The sequence below is a fragment of the Chiloscyllium punctatum genome, chromosome 5 (genome assembly GCF_047496795.1).
Source record: "Chiloscyllium punctatum isolate Juve2018m chromosome 5, sChiPun1.3, whole genome shotgun sequence".
In the NCBI taxonomy this organism is placed as follows: Eukaryota; Metazoa; Chordata; class Chondrichthyes; order Orectolobiformes; family Hemiscylliidae; genus Chiloscyllium; species Chiloscyllium punctatum.
Window position 1 is genome coordinate 115910832 of NC_092743.1, and position 20451 is coordinate 115931282.

General features: G+C 42.5%; 1 protein-coding gene across 5 annotated transcripts in view; it reads right to left on the minus strand.

The window, feature by feature from the left end:
• The window catches only part of sugct (succinyl-CoA:glutarate-CoA transferase), a 423980-nt gene that overhangs the window by 321669 nt on the left and 81860 nt on the right, over nucleotides 1-20451 (minus strand). For all 5 annotated transcript variants that reach the window (XR_011960715.1, XR_011960714.1, XM_072571162.1 and 2 more), the window contains one exon: nucleotides 9752-9895. Coding sequence is in view for 3 of the 5 variants with exons in the window: in XM_072571162.1 (XP_072427263.1) it covers nucleotides 9752-9895 (144 nt within the window). In the remaining 2 variants the exon portion in view is untranslated. The remainder of the gene's footprint in view (nucleotides 1-9751; nucleotides 9896-20451) is intronic.

The following is a 20451-nucleotide window of genomic DNA, read 5'->3' on the forward strand; positions in this document are numbered from 1 at the left end:
ACAAATGGAGATTTTTCAGGCATTTTCCCAGATGTCATCCCACATTTCTGTGGAAATTTGCAGCCCCAATTCCTGATCCTATGTTCTAAGCAGACAATCCATATCTTCCGACATTTAATTATGTAATAAATGATAAAGAGTGCTGACCAAGGGTACACCCATTGGCCACAACATTCTACGTTCTCTATCTGATGTATAAAGGCTATCTTATAGCATAGTCTTCTCTGTATGTAATCTCGAATTTGGAAGTATCGAAAGAGGTCTCCATTAGGTAGTCCAAATTTCTGATGCAGCTGTTCAAAAGACATCAGAACGCCCTCCTCAAACAAACCTCCTAAACAGGAGATACCCCTGGACCTCCATGAATTGAATGTGGCGTCTGAGAGCCCCGGTTGAAAACGCCATGCCCCCACTATAGGAGTATAGGGGGATGGTTTATGTGAGTTACCCTCGTTTTGCCACATTATATTCCAGGCTTTAATTGTGTTTAATACTATAGGGTTTTTACAGTGATCCATAATGATTTTCATCTTATCTAAAAATAAGAGGTTAATAAGAGGGCACTAGACTTGAGAAGCCTCAATGTCCAGCCAGATTGACTGTGGGTCAGATGAGACCCAATCAGCTATGTAGCTTAACAAAAAAGATGCTGCCTGAACTGCTGTGCTTTTCCAGCACCATTCTAATCTAGACTCTGGTTTCCAGCAAGAGTCATTGTCTTTACCTAGCTTAACAGGGAACTCAGCTGATAATTCCTAAAGTCTGGAAAATCCAGCCCTCCCCTTGCCAGTGGAAGCTGTAGCTTCTTTAACTTAATTAGGGGCCATCTACAATTCCAGATGGAAGAACCCAGCCAACCATACAATTTGCGCAGTGTCGGCCTCAGCAGCATCACCGGGAGAATTCTCATAGGGTATAAGAGATGGGGCAAGACTTTTATTTTAATTCGAGCTATTCTACCTAGCCAGGAAATTGAAAGATCCCCCCAACATTGAAGGTCCTGCCTTATCCTTTCCAGCAGATGCACAAAATTGACCTTGTATAGCTAGCCAAATACTGGGATGTTAAAAATACCTAAATATAAGAAACCCTCCAGAGACCACCGAAAGGGGAAGTGAGATCCGTCCAATAAGTGGAACATACTAGCGAGGCCAACCATCGGCATGGCCTCCGATTTTGAGAAATTAATTTTGTAGCCTGAGAATGCACTAAATATATTAGTGATTTGGATTAAGCAAGGCACGGACATCAGAGGATTAGTAAGAAAAAGGAGAACATCTGCATAAAGGGTAATTTTATGTTTACCTGTACCAACCCTCGGGGCCATTATATTAGAGTCAGCCTATATAGCTTCCGCTAGTGGCTCAATTATTAGTGTGAATAGCAACGATGAGAGAGGACATCCCTGACGGCAGACCCTACCCACACTGAAGCTATCCGAGCCTAATCCATTGGTGATCACAACTGCTTTGGGATCATTATACAATGTTGAGACCCATTTCACAAATACCTTTCCAATGTATAGAACAGGTATGACCATTCAACCCTGTCGAATGCCTTCTCTGCGTCCAATGAAAGTACTATTCCTGGTATTTTTTCCTGATGACAGACTTGAATCACATTCAAAACCCTTCTAATAGTATTAGATGATCTATGGCCCTTGATAAACAGTGTCTGATCCTCTTTTATGATATATGGCAATACCCTCTCCAGCCTCAATGCTAATGTTTAAGAAAGAATTTTAAAATCTACATTTAACAAGGATATTGGTCTGTATGATGCGCAATCTTCTAGGTCCTTTCCTTTTTTGAGAATGAGGGAGATATTCGCCTCTTTCAGCGAAGGCGGGAGGCAGCCCTGATTATATGAGTAGTTGTATATGTCCATAAGTGGACCAGCTAATACTCCTATAAACTCTTTGTAGAGTTCAACCTGAAATCCATCTGGGCCAGGTGCTTTACTGCTCTGAAGCTGCCCGATTGCATCAAGTATTTCCTGGGTTGTTAGGGGTGCATTCAGGACTGATACCTGTTCCGGGGTTAAGTCCGGAAAGGCCAGGCTTTTAAAAAAGGACTGCATCCTCCTGGCTCTATCTTCACAATCCTGAGATTTATACAAATCAAAATAAAACTTTCTGAAGATTGCGTTGATCCTTTTATGATCGTGAGTCAGAGTACCAGCACTTTCCCTGATGGGTGTGATAGCTTGAGGGCCTTTTTTTTCCTTGTGAGAAATGCTAAGTATCTACCAGGTTTATCACCAAATTCATATAATCTTGGCTTTGCAAATACTATTTCCCTCTTTGCCGTTTGGGTTAGCGCGGTATTCAAGGCTGTCCTAAGGGTTGTAATCCTTTGTAATTTAGCAATAGAAGGTCTATCAACATACGCTATTTCAGTTGCCTTTAAGCAAGCCTCAAGTAGATGCTGTTGTTCTCCCTTTAGTTTTTTCTGGGTTGCCGAGTATGAAATGATCAGACCTCGCGCATAAGCCTTAATGGTCTCCCACATCATTGATGGGTTAGTAGCCGTACCTGAATTAATTTTCAAAAAAGTTTTAAATTCTTGGGAAAAATATTTTACAAATTTACTATCCTTCATTAAGAAGGAATCCATTTGCCAATGTCGGGGGGATGCCTCATTGTTCCTAGCCTTGATTTCCATATACACAGCAGCGTGATCATAAATTATTATATTACCTATTTTGCAGGATGATATGGAATTCAAAAAGGTTGAGGGGGCAAAAAACATATCAATTCTAGTGTGACATTTATGTGGATTAGAGTAAAAAGAGAAATCTCTGCCTTGCGGGTGGAGGCACTTCCACACATCTACTAATCCTAAGTCTTTATTCAAATTCGCCAATTGCTTGGACCTGGGGGATACATCCGCAGTACTCTTGGGTATCTTGTCTATCTCTGGGTCCATAATGCAATTAAAGTCTCCCCCCATAATTGTATGACAAGCCCAGAGAGCCATCAGTTTGGAGAAAGCCTCCATTATAAATTTGAAAGGATGCGCCAGGGGACAATACAGATTCAAAATCTCATATTCCTCTCCATTTATAAGGGTTTTAATCAGTATATATCATCCAAATTTATCTTTTATCTGACTTAGGATTTTGAAAGGGAGATCCTTCCGAATAAGAATGACTACTCCCCCACTTTTTGAGCTGAAAGAAGAAAAGAAGGCCTGATCAAATCCACCCTATTGTAATTTTAAGTGTTCTTTATCCAGTAAATGTGTCTCCTGTCGAAGAGCTATATCAACCTTTTCTGTTTTGAGGCTTGATAGTATTTTCTTCCTTTTGACTGGTAAATTACTCTCCTTGACATTCCAGGTGCACCATTTAATCGAATGACTAACCATAATTGTCCAGGCAAGTCCGAGACCCCCTGTAAGTAGAACCCCCCCCCCCCACAACCCGGAGATAATATTAAGCAATAAAGGTAATAAGAGAAAATAAAAGTTAACCCGGGGGGGGGGGGGGGGGGCAGAACAGCATCATTCACCATATGAATTAACTCTTACAGTCTATTTAAGAGAGTCCAAAATTTCTTTGGCCTTCACCGGTGATCCGAAGTTATAGACAGACCCTTCGTGGCTCAAACGTAGCTCGCTGGGTAGCGCAGGAAGTATCGCATGTTTAAATCCCTTAGACGCTTCTTCACGTCATCAAACGCCCTCCTCTTGCGGACCAAAGCTGGGAAAAAATCCTGAAACAGCATAATCTTAGATCCTTTCTAAGTCATAGCTTGGGGATCATTCCCGAGATTTCTGGAGACTTCCAGGAGCATTTGCTTCTCTCTGTAGCACTGAAGCTGGAACAGGACCAGTCAGGGGGCACTGGTCCAACCCAGGTCTGCATATTGCAACCTGGTGGGCCCATTCTACCCTTACCTGGCCTGATCCAGCCTCCAGCTTCAGCATCTGAGCGAGCCACTGCTCCAAAAACACTGCAAGATGGCCTTCCTCTTCCCATTCGGGGAGACCCAATAAACGAACATTTTTCGACGGGTCATCGATGTGATCTTCTAAGGCCCGGACTCGCTGTTCAAGAGTCCGGACCCGACCCACGGCTGATTCTGCAGCAGCCTCTGAGGTCACGGCCTTTAGCTCCGCATCTCCGACTCGATGTTCGATTTTTTCTATGTCTCGGTCGTGTTTTTGCAGCGCGACTGACAACGATTCCCACCTGCTCCTGGACTCTTCAATGAAGGCACTGATCTTCTCTTTGAGCTCGGAAATCATTGCAACAAGGCTCGCCACCGTAGGTAAGTCCCCTGGCATGGCTGCGGATGCCTCTGATGTAGCTGGGGAGGGTGGGGGAGGAGTTCCTGTGTGCTGCGAGCATTCTTTCCTTTAGTCATTTTAACAGAGCACCAAACTACTCAAGTTTGATGCAAAATGACTAGCTGTATTAAATAAGTTATTTTAAATGATTTGGCAGGTGTGGTGGAGGCGGGCAGCCTGAGTCCTGGGCAGACCACTTACAGACTCAGACTTGCTGGGTCGCCGCCATCTTGGAATCTGTGATGAACTTTCTTAATAGGTACAATTGCTGAAAACTTGGTTTGTCAAAGGAAGTTTTGTAAGGAGAAGTCATTTGCAGCAAACTAAAACAGCACAAAAGATCGTAAATAAAGCAGTCATAACATAGTTATAGGCACAACATACTTTTAGAATTCTGCAATATTTTAACAGCATTTTATTAAATTTCTGGTTATACGGATATCTAAACAAAATTATGCAGTAACTCCCAAGCTTTAGTTTCAACTCTAAACTTGGATACATATTTCAATTTCTTCAACAAATCACTGACAAAAAAAAACTAAGGCCCAATTATAGAGTCCTGGCGAACACCATTTGTCTCACCCTGCCAACTGAATAACACTCTCTTTATTTTTCTTTTGTCTCCTCAATCAAGGCAATATCAAGCATCCAAATAAACAGACAAATTTTAAATGTTGCTCCCATCTCCAAAATGGAAAGACAAAAAAGGCTATGTATTTCCAAGTTTTGAAAAATTACACATAAAAGAGGTTAGAATATGCAGGGTGCATTCTGTCAAAGCATCTGTATTACAGAATTGCAGCCTTTAATTTGTCGTGGTGCCTTTGAGCATGATCCATTATAGGACCGCAAAGAATGACTCTTCAACTTCACAGTGACAGTGAACATTTCAGCAGAACAGAAAGCACAGAACAGGCACACATAAGATAATGTTAAACTGCATGTTGTACCTGTCACAAAAAGGAATGTGGCAAAAGGCACACAATTATCAGAATGAACTCTACAATAACATTTTCTTGTACTCATTTCAGTAGAATAACATTCAGGAATCATATGTTCTAATTTTGTGGCCAGGAATTGACTCAGAATTGCTCATCCTCCTCCTGCACCATATGAATGCACTTCCAGCTTATTTGCAGCTGAATTATTAGGCCAGCAGAACAGGAGGAGCAAGTTTAAGGAAGGTAATAATAGGCCAAACTGCTGCTCAGCTAGGGTAAAGAAAGTAACATTGCAACAAAGGTTTCTCACCAAGGAAACTGTAACAAAACAAAAATGATTGATGAACTGTGAATTTGAACATTATCTGAATCGCAGCACTTGGCAGTAGAGGGCACAATGTGCCTGAATTACTCACTATGCAAGAAGTTTGTGGTTAGCACAAATTTTATTTTTCACAACAAATCAAAATATCAGCCTGTCATTGTCTATAATATATAGCTGTAAGCATGAACAGCATAAGCCCATTGTTAATCTCTGTGTATTTACTGTTAGATTTACAGGGACAATATGACATAGATAAACATAAGCACATTACTGGAAAGGGAAGAAAAGTCTCAGAAAACAAAATAACAATAGGCTAACATTAGGTAGTGGAATTTATTGAGGGGATTCCTAGCTGTACAATACAGCACAGTATTCCAAAATTCAAAGACTAAATTAAAATTGAAGATTGCAGACAGCAGTTAAAGGTCATTGCAAGATGTAAACATATATGTTATTGTAATTATTTATACCATTTTAAAGATTTGTGTTCCTACTGCATATATTATCCAGCTGCACTTCCTTAAGTCCTTGTCAAAAGTAGAAAAGATAAAATCTAAGCATGCATAAACTGGTACAAGTAATATAAACCACAATTTTCTGGTAGCAATACAATCAATGCTGCCAAAAATTTACATATATCTCCAAGTTTCTTTGCCCTCTGCAAATAAAAAAAGTCTATAAATTTAAGCACTTCAAGTAGAATCGGAAGACTAGGTAAGTTTCTTGTCCATTTAGCTCTTTTATTTGGTCTCATTTCATCTTTTCTTGAAACCAGAGGCTACACTTTTGAATCTGGGGAAACATAGCTCAGAGGAGAAAGTGAGGACTGCAGATGCTGGAGATCAGAGCTGAAAATGTGTTGCTGGAAAAACGCAGCAGGTCAGGCAGCATCCGAGGAACAGGAGACTCGACGTTTCGGGCATAAGCCCTTCTTCGGGCTTATGCCCGAAACATCAAGTCTCCTGTTCCTTGGATGCTGCCTGACCTGCTGCGTTTTTCCAGCAACATATTTTCAGCTCCAAACATAGCTCAGAAACAAGAAGAGTGCAAAATAAAATGCCTGTATTGGGATTAGAGATGGAGGGTGTTGTTGAATTATATTTTTTAATTACTTTCTGTAGTAGAATGGTACTTATTTTTATAACTATTTTTTATAGTTATAAAAGTATTTATAACTATCTTTTAAATGTTACAGGTTTTAAAACTAAATGGTAATATTCTCAGAGTCTAAGCTTGTGATCGAAGTCCTGGTTGTAATTAAACACAGGAAGGATATTGAAAACTTCCTAGAAGCATGAAAACCACAACAGAAGAAGTAAACGAAAAATCATAATTGAAACCACATCCAAAACCCACATCCTTATTATTTACCAGTAGCATCCAAAGGACATTGTTGAGATGCAAAAAGCTCAAGGGTCCTGACTTTTTATAACTTGAAATCATCCAGCTCCAAAACATGAAAGACGATAACATCTGTCTAAGGTTAAAAGTTTACAGTGTGCTATACACTAAAGCAGCTTTTGGTACAGAAACTCAAACAGGCCAGTTACTCAACTCCATGTGCATGAAACCGTAAAAAAACCTATTTTCTTTTTTGGAACTGACAAAATGTTTTGCATTCATATAGCAGCTCTTATGACCTCAGAACCAATTACAAATACAGTCTGCTGTATTGCAGGTGATTTGGAAGGTTTAGCATGAGTGCCTTGTTTTTATATTCAACATTTTCTTCGCACAACCAAACATCTCACACACTTTCATAGCCAAGTTAACAATTGCTTTACCACTTCCAAAAATCTTTAACATGCACCTCCACGCAACTACTTAAAAACATTTCTCACCTCACCTCGAGGTCTTGTACTAATTACCTCAAATCAGTGCCCCTGGTTTATAGTCCGATATCCATGAAAAATAACTTCTATTGATTTATAAATCCTCATGATTTTAAATACCATTCTTAAATTTCACTTAACCTTCCCTGCTCCAAGCAGAATATTCCTATCTTTTCTATTTCTTTGCACGCTTGAAATCCCTCATTTCTGTTCTTATACTGAAAATTCCCCTCAGTATTGACCCTCCTCTAAGAGTTTAACATCCTTCCCGATGCAATACTCCAGCTGAGACCAATGAAATTGAAAGGATAAACATAACCTCCTTGCTTGAAATCTCATTTCAGCAAAACCACTGAACTTTATCCTTCAACATAGTTCATCCCTTTGTAGCTTTCGGAACATTGCTCTTTTGTCACTTCACCCGACAAAGCAGCAATGTTCCACAAGCTTGTGATTTCAAACAAATCTGTGTGACTATAACCTGGTGTCGTCCGACTTCTAACCTGGTCCAACCTAGTCCAAAACCAGCATCTCCACATCACCTCTTTATAAACAGAACCACTCGTAGACTGTACATCCTACCTCGCATCATCTATCTTGTTGTGGATTTTTGCATATGCAAAACATATCTTCATTTAATAACCCACAAATCCGTCTGACACAAGGACAATAGTTCAACACAAATTCATGCAGTAAATCTGGTCACATCAAGCACTTTATGACCAACAATATCAGCGACTACGTCAACCTTTGCAATGGTTTCTAATTCTAGTTAACCAGCTTCCTTGGAAAAAAAAATTTTGTTATATTCAAGTACAGATTGAGAGCATGAACCAGATAGAATAATTGAGAAATTAGATTAAAAATAAATTAAATACCATGACTATTTAAGTGCAAATTTGTTCAATTTCAATACAAAAATAAATAAGTATAATGCATTATAGATGTTCCTTAAATACTTGCATTTATATCCCTTCCATGAGCTTGATCACTTAGATATCTTCTGAAATGTAATTATTGTAGTGCAACGTTCTGGATCAGCAATCAACTAATGATGTGATAATGTAATAATAATGTAATTAACTAGTAATGTAACCAACTATTTCAGTGGTATTCATTAAGGAACAAATATTGGTCAGGAGATTGGCAGAACTCCAGGTGAACCAAAGGTCCCATGGAACCTTTTGCATCCACCTGAGACGACAGATTAGGCCTTTGTTTAGCATCTCATGTGAAAGACAATACCTTCATTGGTGCAGCATTTGCCTCTGCACAGTACTGAACTGTCATTGCTGATTAAGTTGCCATGTCTCTGGAGAAGACCTGAAACCACAGCCTTCTGACCACATCATTTCAAAACTGTTATATGTAAGTACTACAAAGTCATAAGCTTTGAAAAATGTATAAATCATTGGGAACGTGTAAGCAACCACTGTGACTTATTTTAACGTATTTCCATTTAATCAAGTTCCCTCCATTCTCTCACCTGATCAACACATCACTACATTTAAAAGAACAACACATTTGAGACAAGGGATATGGAAGACAAAGACACTGAATCACTACAGTGTGGAAACAGTCCATTTGGCCCAACAAAGTCCACAGTGACCCTCCAAACAGTATCCCACCCCGAACTATTCTCCTACCCCTATTACTCTACATTTTGCTTAACTAATGCACCTAATCTATGCATTGCTGAACACTAAGGGCAATTTAGCATGGCCATTTCACCTAACCTGCACATCTTTGGACTATGGGAGGAAACCAGAGTACCTGGAGGAAACGCACATAGACACGGGGAGAATGTGCAAACTCCACACAGACAGTTGTCCGAGGCTGGAATTGAACTTGGGTCCCTGGCATTGTGAGGTAGCAGTGCTTACCACTGAGCCACCGTGCCACACCAATGTAAATAAATATTTCCTCTGGTGGAAATGTTTTAAGGGTTGCTGTTTTTGATCCTTGAAGACAAATGCCGTAAATTACAACAATTTCCCTGAGCTCCACTCACGTGATGGACAAAGTCTGCTGGCTGACTTGCAGCCAACTTCACAGGTTTTGCCAATATCTATTTTGCGCTAAACCAGAAATGGAGCAAAAAAACCTAAAGGAGAACATCTAAAATACAGACCAGCAACAATAAGAATTCAGAACGTTGAAGCCCACTACAGCAAAATCAAAACGCCTTCACACAGTTCAACATTCATACACACGATCTCCCACATCGACATGGATCAATGTGGTGTTACTAGGTGCTGACTATAATCCTAACTGTATGGATAATCCACACTCTGCAAAACAACACTTTTGCTCAGAAAATTTTATTTCATTGTTAAGGAACAAAGCAACTTCTCTTCATACCTGGGATGAAAGCAGATTGCAATCGATATGTAGGCCTTTTCCAGTCTTCTCTCTCTGCAGCAATCCTGCCATTATAGCTCCATGGCTATACAAGCCTGTGGCTAGATCAGTCATAGCCACTCCAGGTCTTACAGGGTCACCATCCTAATGGAAAAGATGTAAATAAATTAAACCAAATACTTATACTTATGATGAGGTGAAATCTATCAGTTGCTGCTTGTTTCTTTATATGGTTGACATAGTTAAGGGAGAATCGTTAGCTAAAATATAAAAATGCTGCCATAAAAATGGTCTGCAAGTGTCAACTATCATAATCAATCGGTCTCCTTGCACTTGTTAGAAGGAAACCGGTTCTGCATTTCATTAGAATGTCGTGGATTTAGGCATCATGCAAAAGATCTTGAAAATTTTCTTTAACATAATTAATTCAAAGTAAATTCTTTGGATCAACGTTGATTGTCAGTATATTGTAACTAAAATATTATCTCAATGAATAAAAAAAAACCTTTGGACAATTCTGACAAATCTTTTGTTTCTTGATTTCATCTCCGTGTTTTTTAACCTACTCTCTCCTTTCCATTCTTCGTGTTTTGCCAGTCCTTGTTGCAGTTTCACATCATCTTGCTGGCCTCTTGGGATTTGGAGGCAGAGTCTGGTGCATTCATGAGGCTACACATAACCTACATCCAGGTGCCCCACTCACTGCCGTACTACCTGCACAATACAGTTGACTATAGAAGAGGGCGGTTGGAAGGAGGACACAATATTAAGTCTATAGGAGACAAAGATGTTGAGGCAATGCAAGAAGGTAGAGAGTAAGGCAGAAGAGGAAGACATTGGGAAATATCCTTTAAGATAATCATCTGCAGAGATGTCCCCATACCTCATCTTCATGTTTTCACACTTTCAGAGGAAAGATTCTGAACAACCATGACCAGACGAGAAAGATGTTTAGATTAGAGTGATGCTGGAAAAGCACAGCAGGTCAGGCAGCATCCAAGGAGCAGGAAAATCGATGTTTCGGGCAAAAGCCCTTCATCAGGAATAGAGGCAGAGTGCCTCCAGGGTAGAGAGATAAGTGGTGGTAGTGGGGGGCTGGGGAGAAGGTAGCAAAGAGTACAATGGGTGAATGGGGCTGGGGATGGAGGTGATAGGCCAGAGGGGAGGGTGGAGCAGATAGGTGGGAAGGAAGATAGGCAGATAGGACAGGTCATGAGGACAGTGCTGAGCTGGAAGGTTGGAACTAGGGTAAGGTGGGGGGAGGGGAAAATGAGGAAACTGGTGAAGTCCACATTGATGCCCTAGGGTTGAAGTGTTCTGAGGCGGAAGATGAGGTGTCGGGTGGTGAGGGAATGGCTGTGGAGGAAGCCCAGGACCTGCATATTCTCAGCGGTGGGGGGGGGGGGGGTCACGGGGCGGTGGGGTTGATTGGTGCGACTGTCCCGGAGATGTTCCCTAAAGAACTCTGTGAGGAGGCATCCAGTCTCCCCAATGTAGAGGGGACCGCATCGGGAACAACGGATACAATGAATGACTTTGATGGATGTGGAAAACTCCTTTGGGGCCTTGGATGGAGGTGAGGGAGGAGGTGTGGGCGCAGGTCTTGCGATTCCTGCGGTGGCAGGGGAAGGTGCCAGGATGGGAGGGTGGGTTGTTGGAAGTGTGGACCTGACCAGGTAGTCACGGTGGGAATGGTCTTTGCGGAAAGGGGTGGCGAGGGAAATATATCTCTGGTGGTGGGGTCCATTTGGAGGTGATGGAAATGTCAGCAGATGATGTGGTTTATGCAAAGGTTGGTAGGGTAGAAGGTGAGGACCAGGTGGGTTCTGTCCTTGTTACAGTTGAAGGGGTGGGGTTTGAGGGCGGAGGTGCGGGATGTTGATGAGATATGTTGGAGGGCATCTTCAACCATGTGGGAAGGGAAATTGCAGTCTCTCAAGAAGGAGGCCATCTGGTGTGTTCTGTGGTAGATCTGGTCCTCCTGGGAGCAGATACGGCAGAGGCAGGGGAATTAGGAATACAGGGAAACTGAAGTCTTGGAGGAGGTGGAGGGCATGGGTGGTGTCTCGAACATATGTGGGGAGTTCCTGGACTAGGGGGGAATAGAACAGTATTGAGGTAGGTGGAGATGAGGTCGGTGGGGCAGAAGCATGCTGAGACAATGGGTCGGCTGGGGTGGTCAGGCTTGTGGATCTTTGGAAGGAGGTAGAATCGGGCGGTGTGGGGTTCCTGGACTACGAGGTTGGAAGCTATGGGTGGGAGATCTCCTGAGATCCTGTATATTCTGGGAAATGATGGTTTGGTGATGGGGGGGTGGGGTCATGATCGAGGGGGCGGTAGGAGGAAGTGTCTTCGTGTTGGCGTCTGGCTTCAGCGGTGTAGAAGTCAGTGCGCCAATCTAACACTGCACCCCCTTTATCCACTGGCTTGATGGTAAGGTTGGGATTGGAGCAGAGTGGAGAGCTGCGCATTGTGAGGGTAAGAGGTTGTATTGCGAGGGGGGGGGGGGGGTAGACAGTTTGAGGCGGTTAATGTCTTCTTGGCGGTTGTTGGAAATGAAGAGATCGAGGGCGGGTAATCGGCCAGCACGGGGTGTCTAGGTGGATGGAGTGTGTTGGAGATGAGTGAAGGGGTCCTTGGAAAGTGGGCATGAGTCCTGATTGTAAAAGTAAGCTCAGAGGCGGCAGAAGAAGTGTTCGACGTCACGGTGTGTATTAAATTCATTGATGCGTGGGCGGAGATGGACAAAGGTAAGGCCTTTGCTGAGGACTGCTCGTTCGTCCTCAGTGAGGGGGAGGTCTGGAGGGAGGGTGTAAACTCGGCAGGGCTGGGAGCTAGGACTTGGAGAAGGTGTGGAGCTGGGAGTAGGGACGGAGGCTGTAACTGGAGTGAACCTGATGGTAGGGGGTGTGGGGGTGGAGGCATGAGTTCCCCTCAGAGTTCTGGGGGACAGGGATAGTGACAATGAGATCTGTGGGGAGGGCATGTCAGCAGAATGCAGGTGAGTGGCATTGTTGGGGGGGCAGAAGTGGTGGCGAACACAGCAGGGGGGGGGCGGAGGATGCTGAGCGTGTGACATCAGTGATGACGTGGGTGGCGGAAGTGATGTCATGTGTGATGCAGATCCTGGCTTCCTCCACCACTGCTCCCTCACCACCCGACGCCTGGAGGAAGAACGCCTCATCTTCCGCCTTAGAACTCTTCAACCCCAGGGCATCAATATGGACTCCACCGGTTTCCTCATTTCCCCTCCCCCCACCTTACCCCAGTTCCAACCTTCCAGCTCGGCAATGTCCTCATAACCTGTCCTACCTACAAATCTTCCTTGCCCCCCATCCGCTCCACTCTCCCCTCTGACCTCTCACCTTCATCCCCACCCCCATCCACCCATTGTACTCTTTGCTACCTTCCCCCACCCTCCTCTCTGTCCTATCATTCACCATTGTACTCTTCGCTACCTTCTCCCCAGCAACCCCCTGCTGCCACCCCCACCCCCACTTACTTCCACCCTGGAGGCTCCCTGCCTCCATTCCTGATGAAGGGTTTTTGTCCGAAACGTTGATTTTCCCGCTCCCTGGATGCTGCCTGACCTGCGGTGCTTTTCCAGCACCATTCTAATCTAAACTCTGGTCTCCAGCATCTGCAGTCCCCACTTCAGACCAGAAAGATCCCAGACAAAAGAAAAGAATCTCCAGTACTTCTTTAAGAAATAATGGGTCAAAAGTAATATAATTCTTATATCTACAGGTCATGTCAGAAATACTATCCAACAGGAAGGGCAAATTAAATCAGATTCATAATCAAGCCACTCTTGGATGGATCACAGAAAACCTTTCCTGTTCGTAACAACAATGCTTAAGAGCTTCATACAACACGCTTGAGTAGCACCAGCTGCTTACTGCACTGTGGAAGCATGTGTGCTGATGTAACCTAAAGAACACAAAGACAGTGTTATGAGGAGGAATATCAAAGTGCAATCGCAGGTAGATAGGACAATTTGGTATGCTTTCCTTTATTGGTCAGAGCAATGAGTAAGAGAGTTAGGAGGTCATGTTGTGACTGTACAGGACATTCATTTGGCCACTTCTGGAATATTGTGTGCAATTCTGTTCTCCCTTCTATACGAAAGATGTTGTGAAACTTGAGATGGTTCAGAAAATATTTACAAGGATGTCGCAGGTTTGGAGGGTTTGAGTTATAGAGAGATGCTGTTTTCCTTGGAGCATCAGAGGTTGAGAGGTGACGTTATAGAAATCTGTAAAATCATGGGGGACATAGATAGGGCAAACAAACAAGGTCTTTTACCTGGGATGGGGGAATCCAGAGCTATAGGACATAGGTTTAGGGTGAGAAGGGCAAAATTTAAAAGGGACCTAAGGGGCAATGTTTCCATGCATGGTGTGTGCATGGAATGAGCTGCCAGAGAAAGTGGTGGAGGCTGGTACAATTTTAACATTTAAAAGGCATCTGGGTAACTACATGAAAAGGAAGGGTTTAGAGAAATATGGGCCAAGTGCCGGTAAATGGGACAAGATTAATTTAGGCTTTCTGGTCGGCATGGACAAGTCAGACCAAAGGCTCTATTTCCGTGCTGTACATCTCTATGACTATATCAGAGCCACACCTAAGATTGCAAGGAAAAGTAGACCATTCAGTTCATTTAGCTTGCTCTATTCTTTAAATCCAATTGTGGGACATCCTCACTGGTATAGCACCCTCAACATATGAATCAATATGCACCTTTTTCTTTGACTGTATCAAAGATAATTACATCTACTACATTAAACTAAGAGGTCATTTCATCACTTAATGCTATGGAGAGTAGAAACTTTTAAAGTGATACTCACTTTGAATTTTGCTACAAGATATCAGTCTACTAATTATTTCTTTAGCCTGAAGTTATAGTTTTGCTCTATTATTCACCAGTTTCACTTCTACGATTCCTTTCACAGCTTCTAAAACCCAGATTATACAGTCCATCTCAATACTTCTTATCAATGCAAACATTCTTTACTCAGACATATCAAGGAGCTCACGTGCAGATGTGATCTTGGATATGCAAAGGGAAGTTGGGCAAGTGACAGTAAAGCTAACACCATTACATATGGAAGGTGGATGAGTCACTGGGAATTAACTGAGGAAACTGAAGCATTTCCCAGGATTTTATTTTATGATTTATGATTTGTCAGGTGTATTTTACAGTGAGAAAAACACTAAAATATAGTGAAAAGCTATTCCACTGTCGCCACAATGTAGTGCCATTTTGAATAATTTCAAAATTTAAAAAAAATGCTTAAAGAGAGCGCATCAGTCTTAAGCCAGTTTATCGTCAATGAAGCCCTGTGCCGCCATTCCTCTTCCACCGTCTTACATCCATCGATACTGGACCCAAACAACATTGAAGTCACCACTCTTCAAGCGCTATCTTTCAGCACTTTGCTGATTCTCCTCCGCAACACCTTGTAGCCACCTGCACTGGTCCCAACAACATCAGAGTCACATCCCTCACTGCTGGATCCAGCTCATCGATGTCACATGATGCCCTTCCAGCACCGCATCGCCCCCGCCAGTGCCGGACCCAACCAATGATAAAGCATCTTTTATCACTCGGCCTAGGGTGGCATGGTGGCTCAGTGGCTAGCACTGTTGCCTCACAGCACCAGGGTCCCACATTCAATTGCAGCCTTGGGTGACAGTGTGTGTGGAGTTTGCACATTCTCCCAGTTTCCTCCGGGTGCATGGGTTTCCTCTGGGTGCTCCAGTTTCGTCCCACAGTCCAAAGAGATGAGCAGGACAGGTGAATTGGCCATGCTAAATTGCCCATAATGTTAGGTGCATTAGTCAGAGTGAAATGGGTTTGGGTGGGTTACTCTTCGGAGGGTCAGTGTGGACTGGTTGGGCCGAAGGGCCTGTTTCCATGCTGTAGAGAATCTAATCTATCTTATCAATGTTGCCTCAGACGTAGCAGCTGCGGATTCCAATACCAGGTCCCATGCTCGCCCCAGAAAAGTAAATCGGGGCTCACCTGCCACTGCCACGAGATCTGTGCTGGGCCAAGTCACTGTCGCCACAATTCCCTGAGAATTTACCTCCAACTCTTCCACTCTCCCAACAGGTTACTCGGCTATAACTGTGACACGATGAGTGGGAGTTAATGAGACAATGGTGATATTAAAAATAAGTTACACTATACCAGCATAAGACATGCTTGATGGACCAGTTGGACTTCATCTGTCCTTTCTTTTGTACTTCTGGATATAAATGGCCAACTCCTAAGAATATGCAGGTCTGTGCATATAATATTCATGTGAGGTGACCATGTTAATGAACATCTGCAAGACAGGTTGGTTCTTTCCACTCACTTTAGTCTAGCATTGGGGGTGAGCCAAGATCTCTTGCAGCTGAGACTCTGAAGGAAGCAGCTGAGTGTGACATAAAGTTGGACAGGAGATATGCCAGAAGATCGTGGCTTTGATAGGAACTTGCAAAGTTGCATTGAATGTTTCCCTGCCAGTGAACATGGCTTTGAGATGTTAAACATCCAACCATAGCAATGTAACCACAAAGCATATCATCACACATGAGTGACTGAACATCAGGCCCTTTCAATGACCAAATACTGCATTACCAAAACAGGACAGGAATACCTCCACAGAAATGGTATATGTTCATTGACCAATCGTACAGCATACTTGTACTAGACATGCCAGCCTCAGTGGGAAGAGTGGAACTGCTGGAAGTTTGTAAATGGAAACAGCTTATGTGCAGGTTGGGAAGATATCAGGAATAACCTAACATTAACTACATCTGATTAAAACCAGATGCTTTGAAGAGTATTGCTGGATTCAAGAAAGAACTTTCTCTCTTCATAGATGCTTCCAGAACTGAGTTTTTCAAGCACTTTCTGTTTTTATTTCAGATATCCAGCATCTGCAGTACTCAACTTTTATTTAATAATTTCCAAAGACTCTTGTTCTTCCAATTCTTGCAATTTAAAGTTTGCATCCTTGTTTAAACGTCTTTTATTCTCTCACTTCAGAGCAGCTCCATAGTGAAAACAGTTCTGAAACCCCAGCAGAAATGTGAACCTGTGACTGAGTTTTTAAAAACATACTTTGGAGTATTGCATACAGTTCTGTTCACCTTATTATAGGGAGGATATTACTAAATTGGAGAGGTTTCAAAAAGGATTTACCAGGATGTTGTTGGGACTGGAAAGTTTGAGTTATAAGGATAGGCAGGGACTTTTTTCAATGGAGCGTAGGAGATTGAGGGGTGACTTTAGAGGTATATAACCTCATGAAAGGCACACAAGGTGAATGGCAAAGGTCTTTTCCCTAGTGTAAGTAGTTCAAAACTAGGGGGGATATTTTTAAGGTCAGAGCGGAAAGATTTATAACAGACCTGAGTGGCAACCTTTTCACACAGAGGGTAGTTCATGTGTGGAATGAACCACCAGAGGAAGTGATACATGCATATGCAGTTACAATTTTTAAAAGACATTTGGACAGGTACGTGAATAGGAAAGGTCTGAGAGATACAGGCCAAACACAGGCAAGTATGACTAATCTAGCTTGGGAGACTAAGACAGCATGGATAAGTTTAACCGAAGGGTCTGTTTCTGTGGTGTATGACTCTGTGATCCTATGACTCCATTTTATAGCCCTTGATGGAATCATAGAATGGTGCACCACAGGAGGTCATCCATGCCAAAGAACTATCCAGGTAGACCTCTTTCCTCTTTTCTTACCCATAGCTTTAACAAATATTTTGCTTTAAGCATTTATCAAATTTCCTTTTGAAAATAGTTACTGAATCTGCTCCCTTAAGTTTTCAGGCAGTGCATTCCAAATCAAAACAATTCTCTCAAGAAAATTTGTTTCTTCACTGAGCCTATACTAAATTTCCTCTTACTCTTCTTTGTTCCTTCCAGTTTTAAACATTTCAAGCTGGAAGACTATGCCTTCAATTCTCTAAGCCCTAAATTCTGGCCTCTGAAATTACCTCCCGAAATATCTCACCATCTCTACCTCTCTCTCTAAAGTCACTGCTTAAAACTCATCTCCTTAAGCAAGCTTTTGGTCAGCTGTTCAAATTTCTCCTCAACTAACGTGGTATCCAATTTTACTCTATTGAGAGGTTTTGGGGCTCTGGCTATTGGCTTGCATCATCCACTCATTGGATGCTGAGAGATTATAACTCAAACAAAATAAGCAGTGCTGTGGAACTGTTCATTTTACACTCCTGAGAAGGGTTTAGAGATGTTTTCTCAGATTAAAAGAGGTATATAAATGCTTATTGTTATTGCAGGGGTAGCAGGAGCAGTAATAAGGATAACAACCACTGCATCACCATTCTCACCGCATAACTGAAGTTATTCATCCCTGGTAACAATCGAGCAAATCCTCTCTAAACTCGCTATAAGGCCACATCATATTTCCTGAAGTCTGCTCCTGAGGGTTTAACACAATACTTCAACTGAGAATTATAAAGCAATTTATAAATGAGGTCACGGATTCGAGCTACTGTGTTTCTCTGCAGATGTTTCGTTGCCTCACTAGGTGAAATAGTCAGTGCATCTTCGATAAAGTGTTGGTAGTCTGTCCCACCTGGTATCGATGTACCTGTTTTTTGTACTTCCAGTTCTGTATCTGTATGGTTTGTATATGGGGTCCGATTCAATGTATTTATTGATTAAGTTCTGGTTGGAGTGCCAAGCTTCAAGCAATTCTCTGGAATGTCTATGTTTTGCCTGTGCTAAGATAGTTATATTGTCGCAGTTGAATTTGGAGTTTTTGAAAAGATTTGTAACTCCAGTTGTGGATGAGGTTGTAGATGTATTCGCCGAGCTGGTGTGTTTTTGTGCAGACGTTTTGTTGCCTCGCTAGGTGACATTGCCTAGTGTGTCTTTGATAAAGTGTTGGTAGTATTATGTATCTCTGCTTTTTTGGTACTTCTGGCTCTGTATCTGAGTGGTTTGTGTGCATTTCAATGTATTTCATGATTGAGTTCTGCTTGGAGTGCCAGGCTTCAAGGAATTCTCTGGCGTGTCTTTATTTTGCCTCTGCTGGGATAGTTACATTGACTTAATTGAACTTATGCCCCTTTTTTGTCTGTGTGGTTGGAAATGAGAGTGTACTAGTCATGTCAGGCAGTGGCAAGTTGATGCTCGTGCATTCATATAGTCAGTTCTCTTCCTGTTTGTCCTATGTAGTGTTTTTCACGGTCCTTGCAGGGTATCTTGTACATAATGTTTGTCTTGTTGGATGTGAGTGTCGTGTCTTTAACCTTGTTGACAAGCTGGTGAAAGGTGTTTACTGGTTTGTGGGCCAGTAACATTCCTAGGGGTCTGAGTCGTCAGTTTGTCATTTTTGGTATGTCTTTGTCTCGTCATGTAGCATTTTCTTCTTTACGTTTGTTGCACAACTACCGGAGGATCGTGCTCTTCGGGTACCAATTTTGTTTAAATCCCTTGAATAGGTTTTCCTATTCTGCCTTCAGGAGTTCTGGGCAGCTGCAGTGTATCCTTGCCCGTTTAAGTAGTGTCCTAATGCAACTCCATTTGTGGGTGTTGGGGTGGTTGCTGTTATCATTAGTATCTAGTCTGTATGGGTGTTCTTCCTGTACACACTGGTCTGGAGTTCACCAGTAGGTGTGCATTCCACTAACATGTTTGCGAAGGGGAGTCTGCTGTTGGTTTCCTCTTCTTCAGTGCACTTTATTCCGGTGAGGACATTACTGATGTGGTTGTGGGCTTCTTCAAGGTGTGTACATTAATGATGACAAAGGTATCATTTACATACCGGATCCAGAGTTTGGGTTGGATTGTGGGGAGGCTGTCCATTCTAAGTGTTGCATTTCTGTTTCTGCTGTCAGTTCTGATATCAGGAACCCCATTGGTGTGCCATTGATTTGTCTGTATACTTGCCCATTGAATGTAAAGTGAGTAGTGAGGCATAGGTCTAATAATTTAAGTATGCTGTTCTTGTTGATGTCGTCAGGTGTCCTTGTAACCACTTTGTTCAATAACGTGGCAGTGGTCAATGTCTATAGATGTAAAGAATGCTGTTACATCAAATGAATTCATTATTTCGTCCTCCTCTATTGTGGTATTTCTGATGACGTTAAGGAACTCTTGGAAGAAGTGAAAGGAGTGGTTGGAATATTCTGTCAGGCGTTTTAGTCTTGTTTACAGCTCCTTGGCTAACCTGTCGGTAGGCATCCCTGGGAATGATATAATAGGTCTGAGGAGGGCTACTGCTTTGTGAAGCTTAGGTAGTCCGTAGAATCAGGGTGTGTTGTATCCATCGGGTTTCACCTTTTGCAGATCTGTTTTGTTGATGTCTCCTGTGCTGTGTAGTTGCTTTGATGTCATGGCAATCCTATTCTTGAGTTGTGGGGTCAGGTCTATTACCGCCTATTGGCAAGTAGTGGTATCACTGAGTAGTTTGTTTGCTTTCTCAATGTACGGGTTTCTGTTCAGTATTACCGTCATCCTTCTTTTGTCTACTGGTAGTATAACTATGTTCTTGTCCCTTTTGAGTTTCTCCAGTGTTTTCCTTTCTTCTGTGGTTAGTGTGGTCCAGTTCCCTTTTCTGCTTAGTCAGGGCTGTTGACTGTCTGATAGTCTGTTGTGTTTCTTAGAATATACATAACAAGACCACAAGAACTCTGAGCAGGAGTTGGCCATCCAGCCCTTC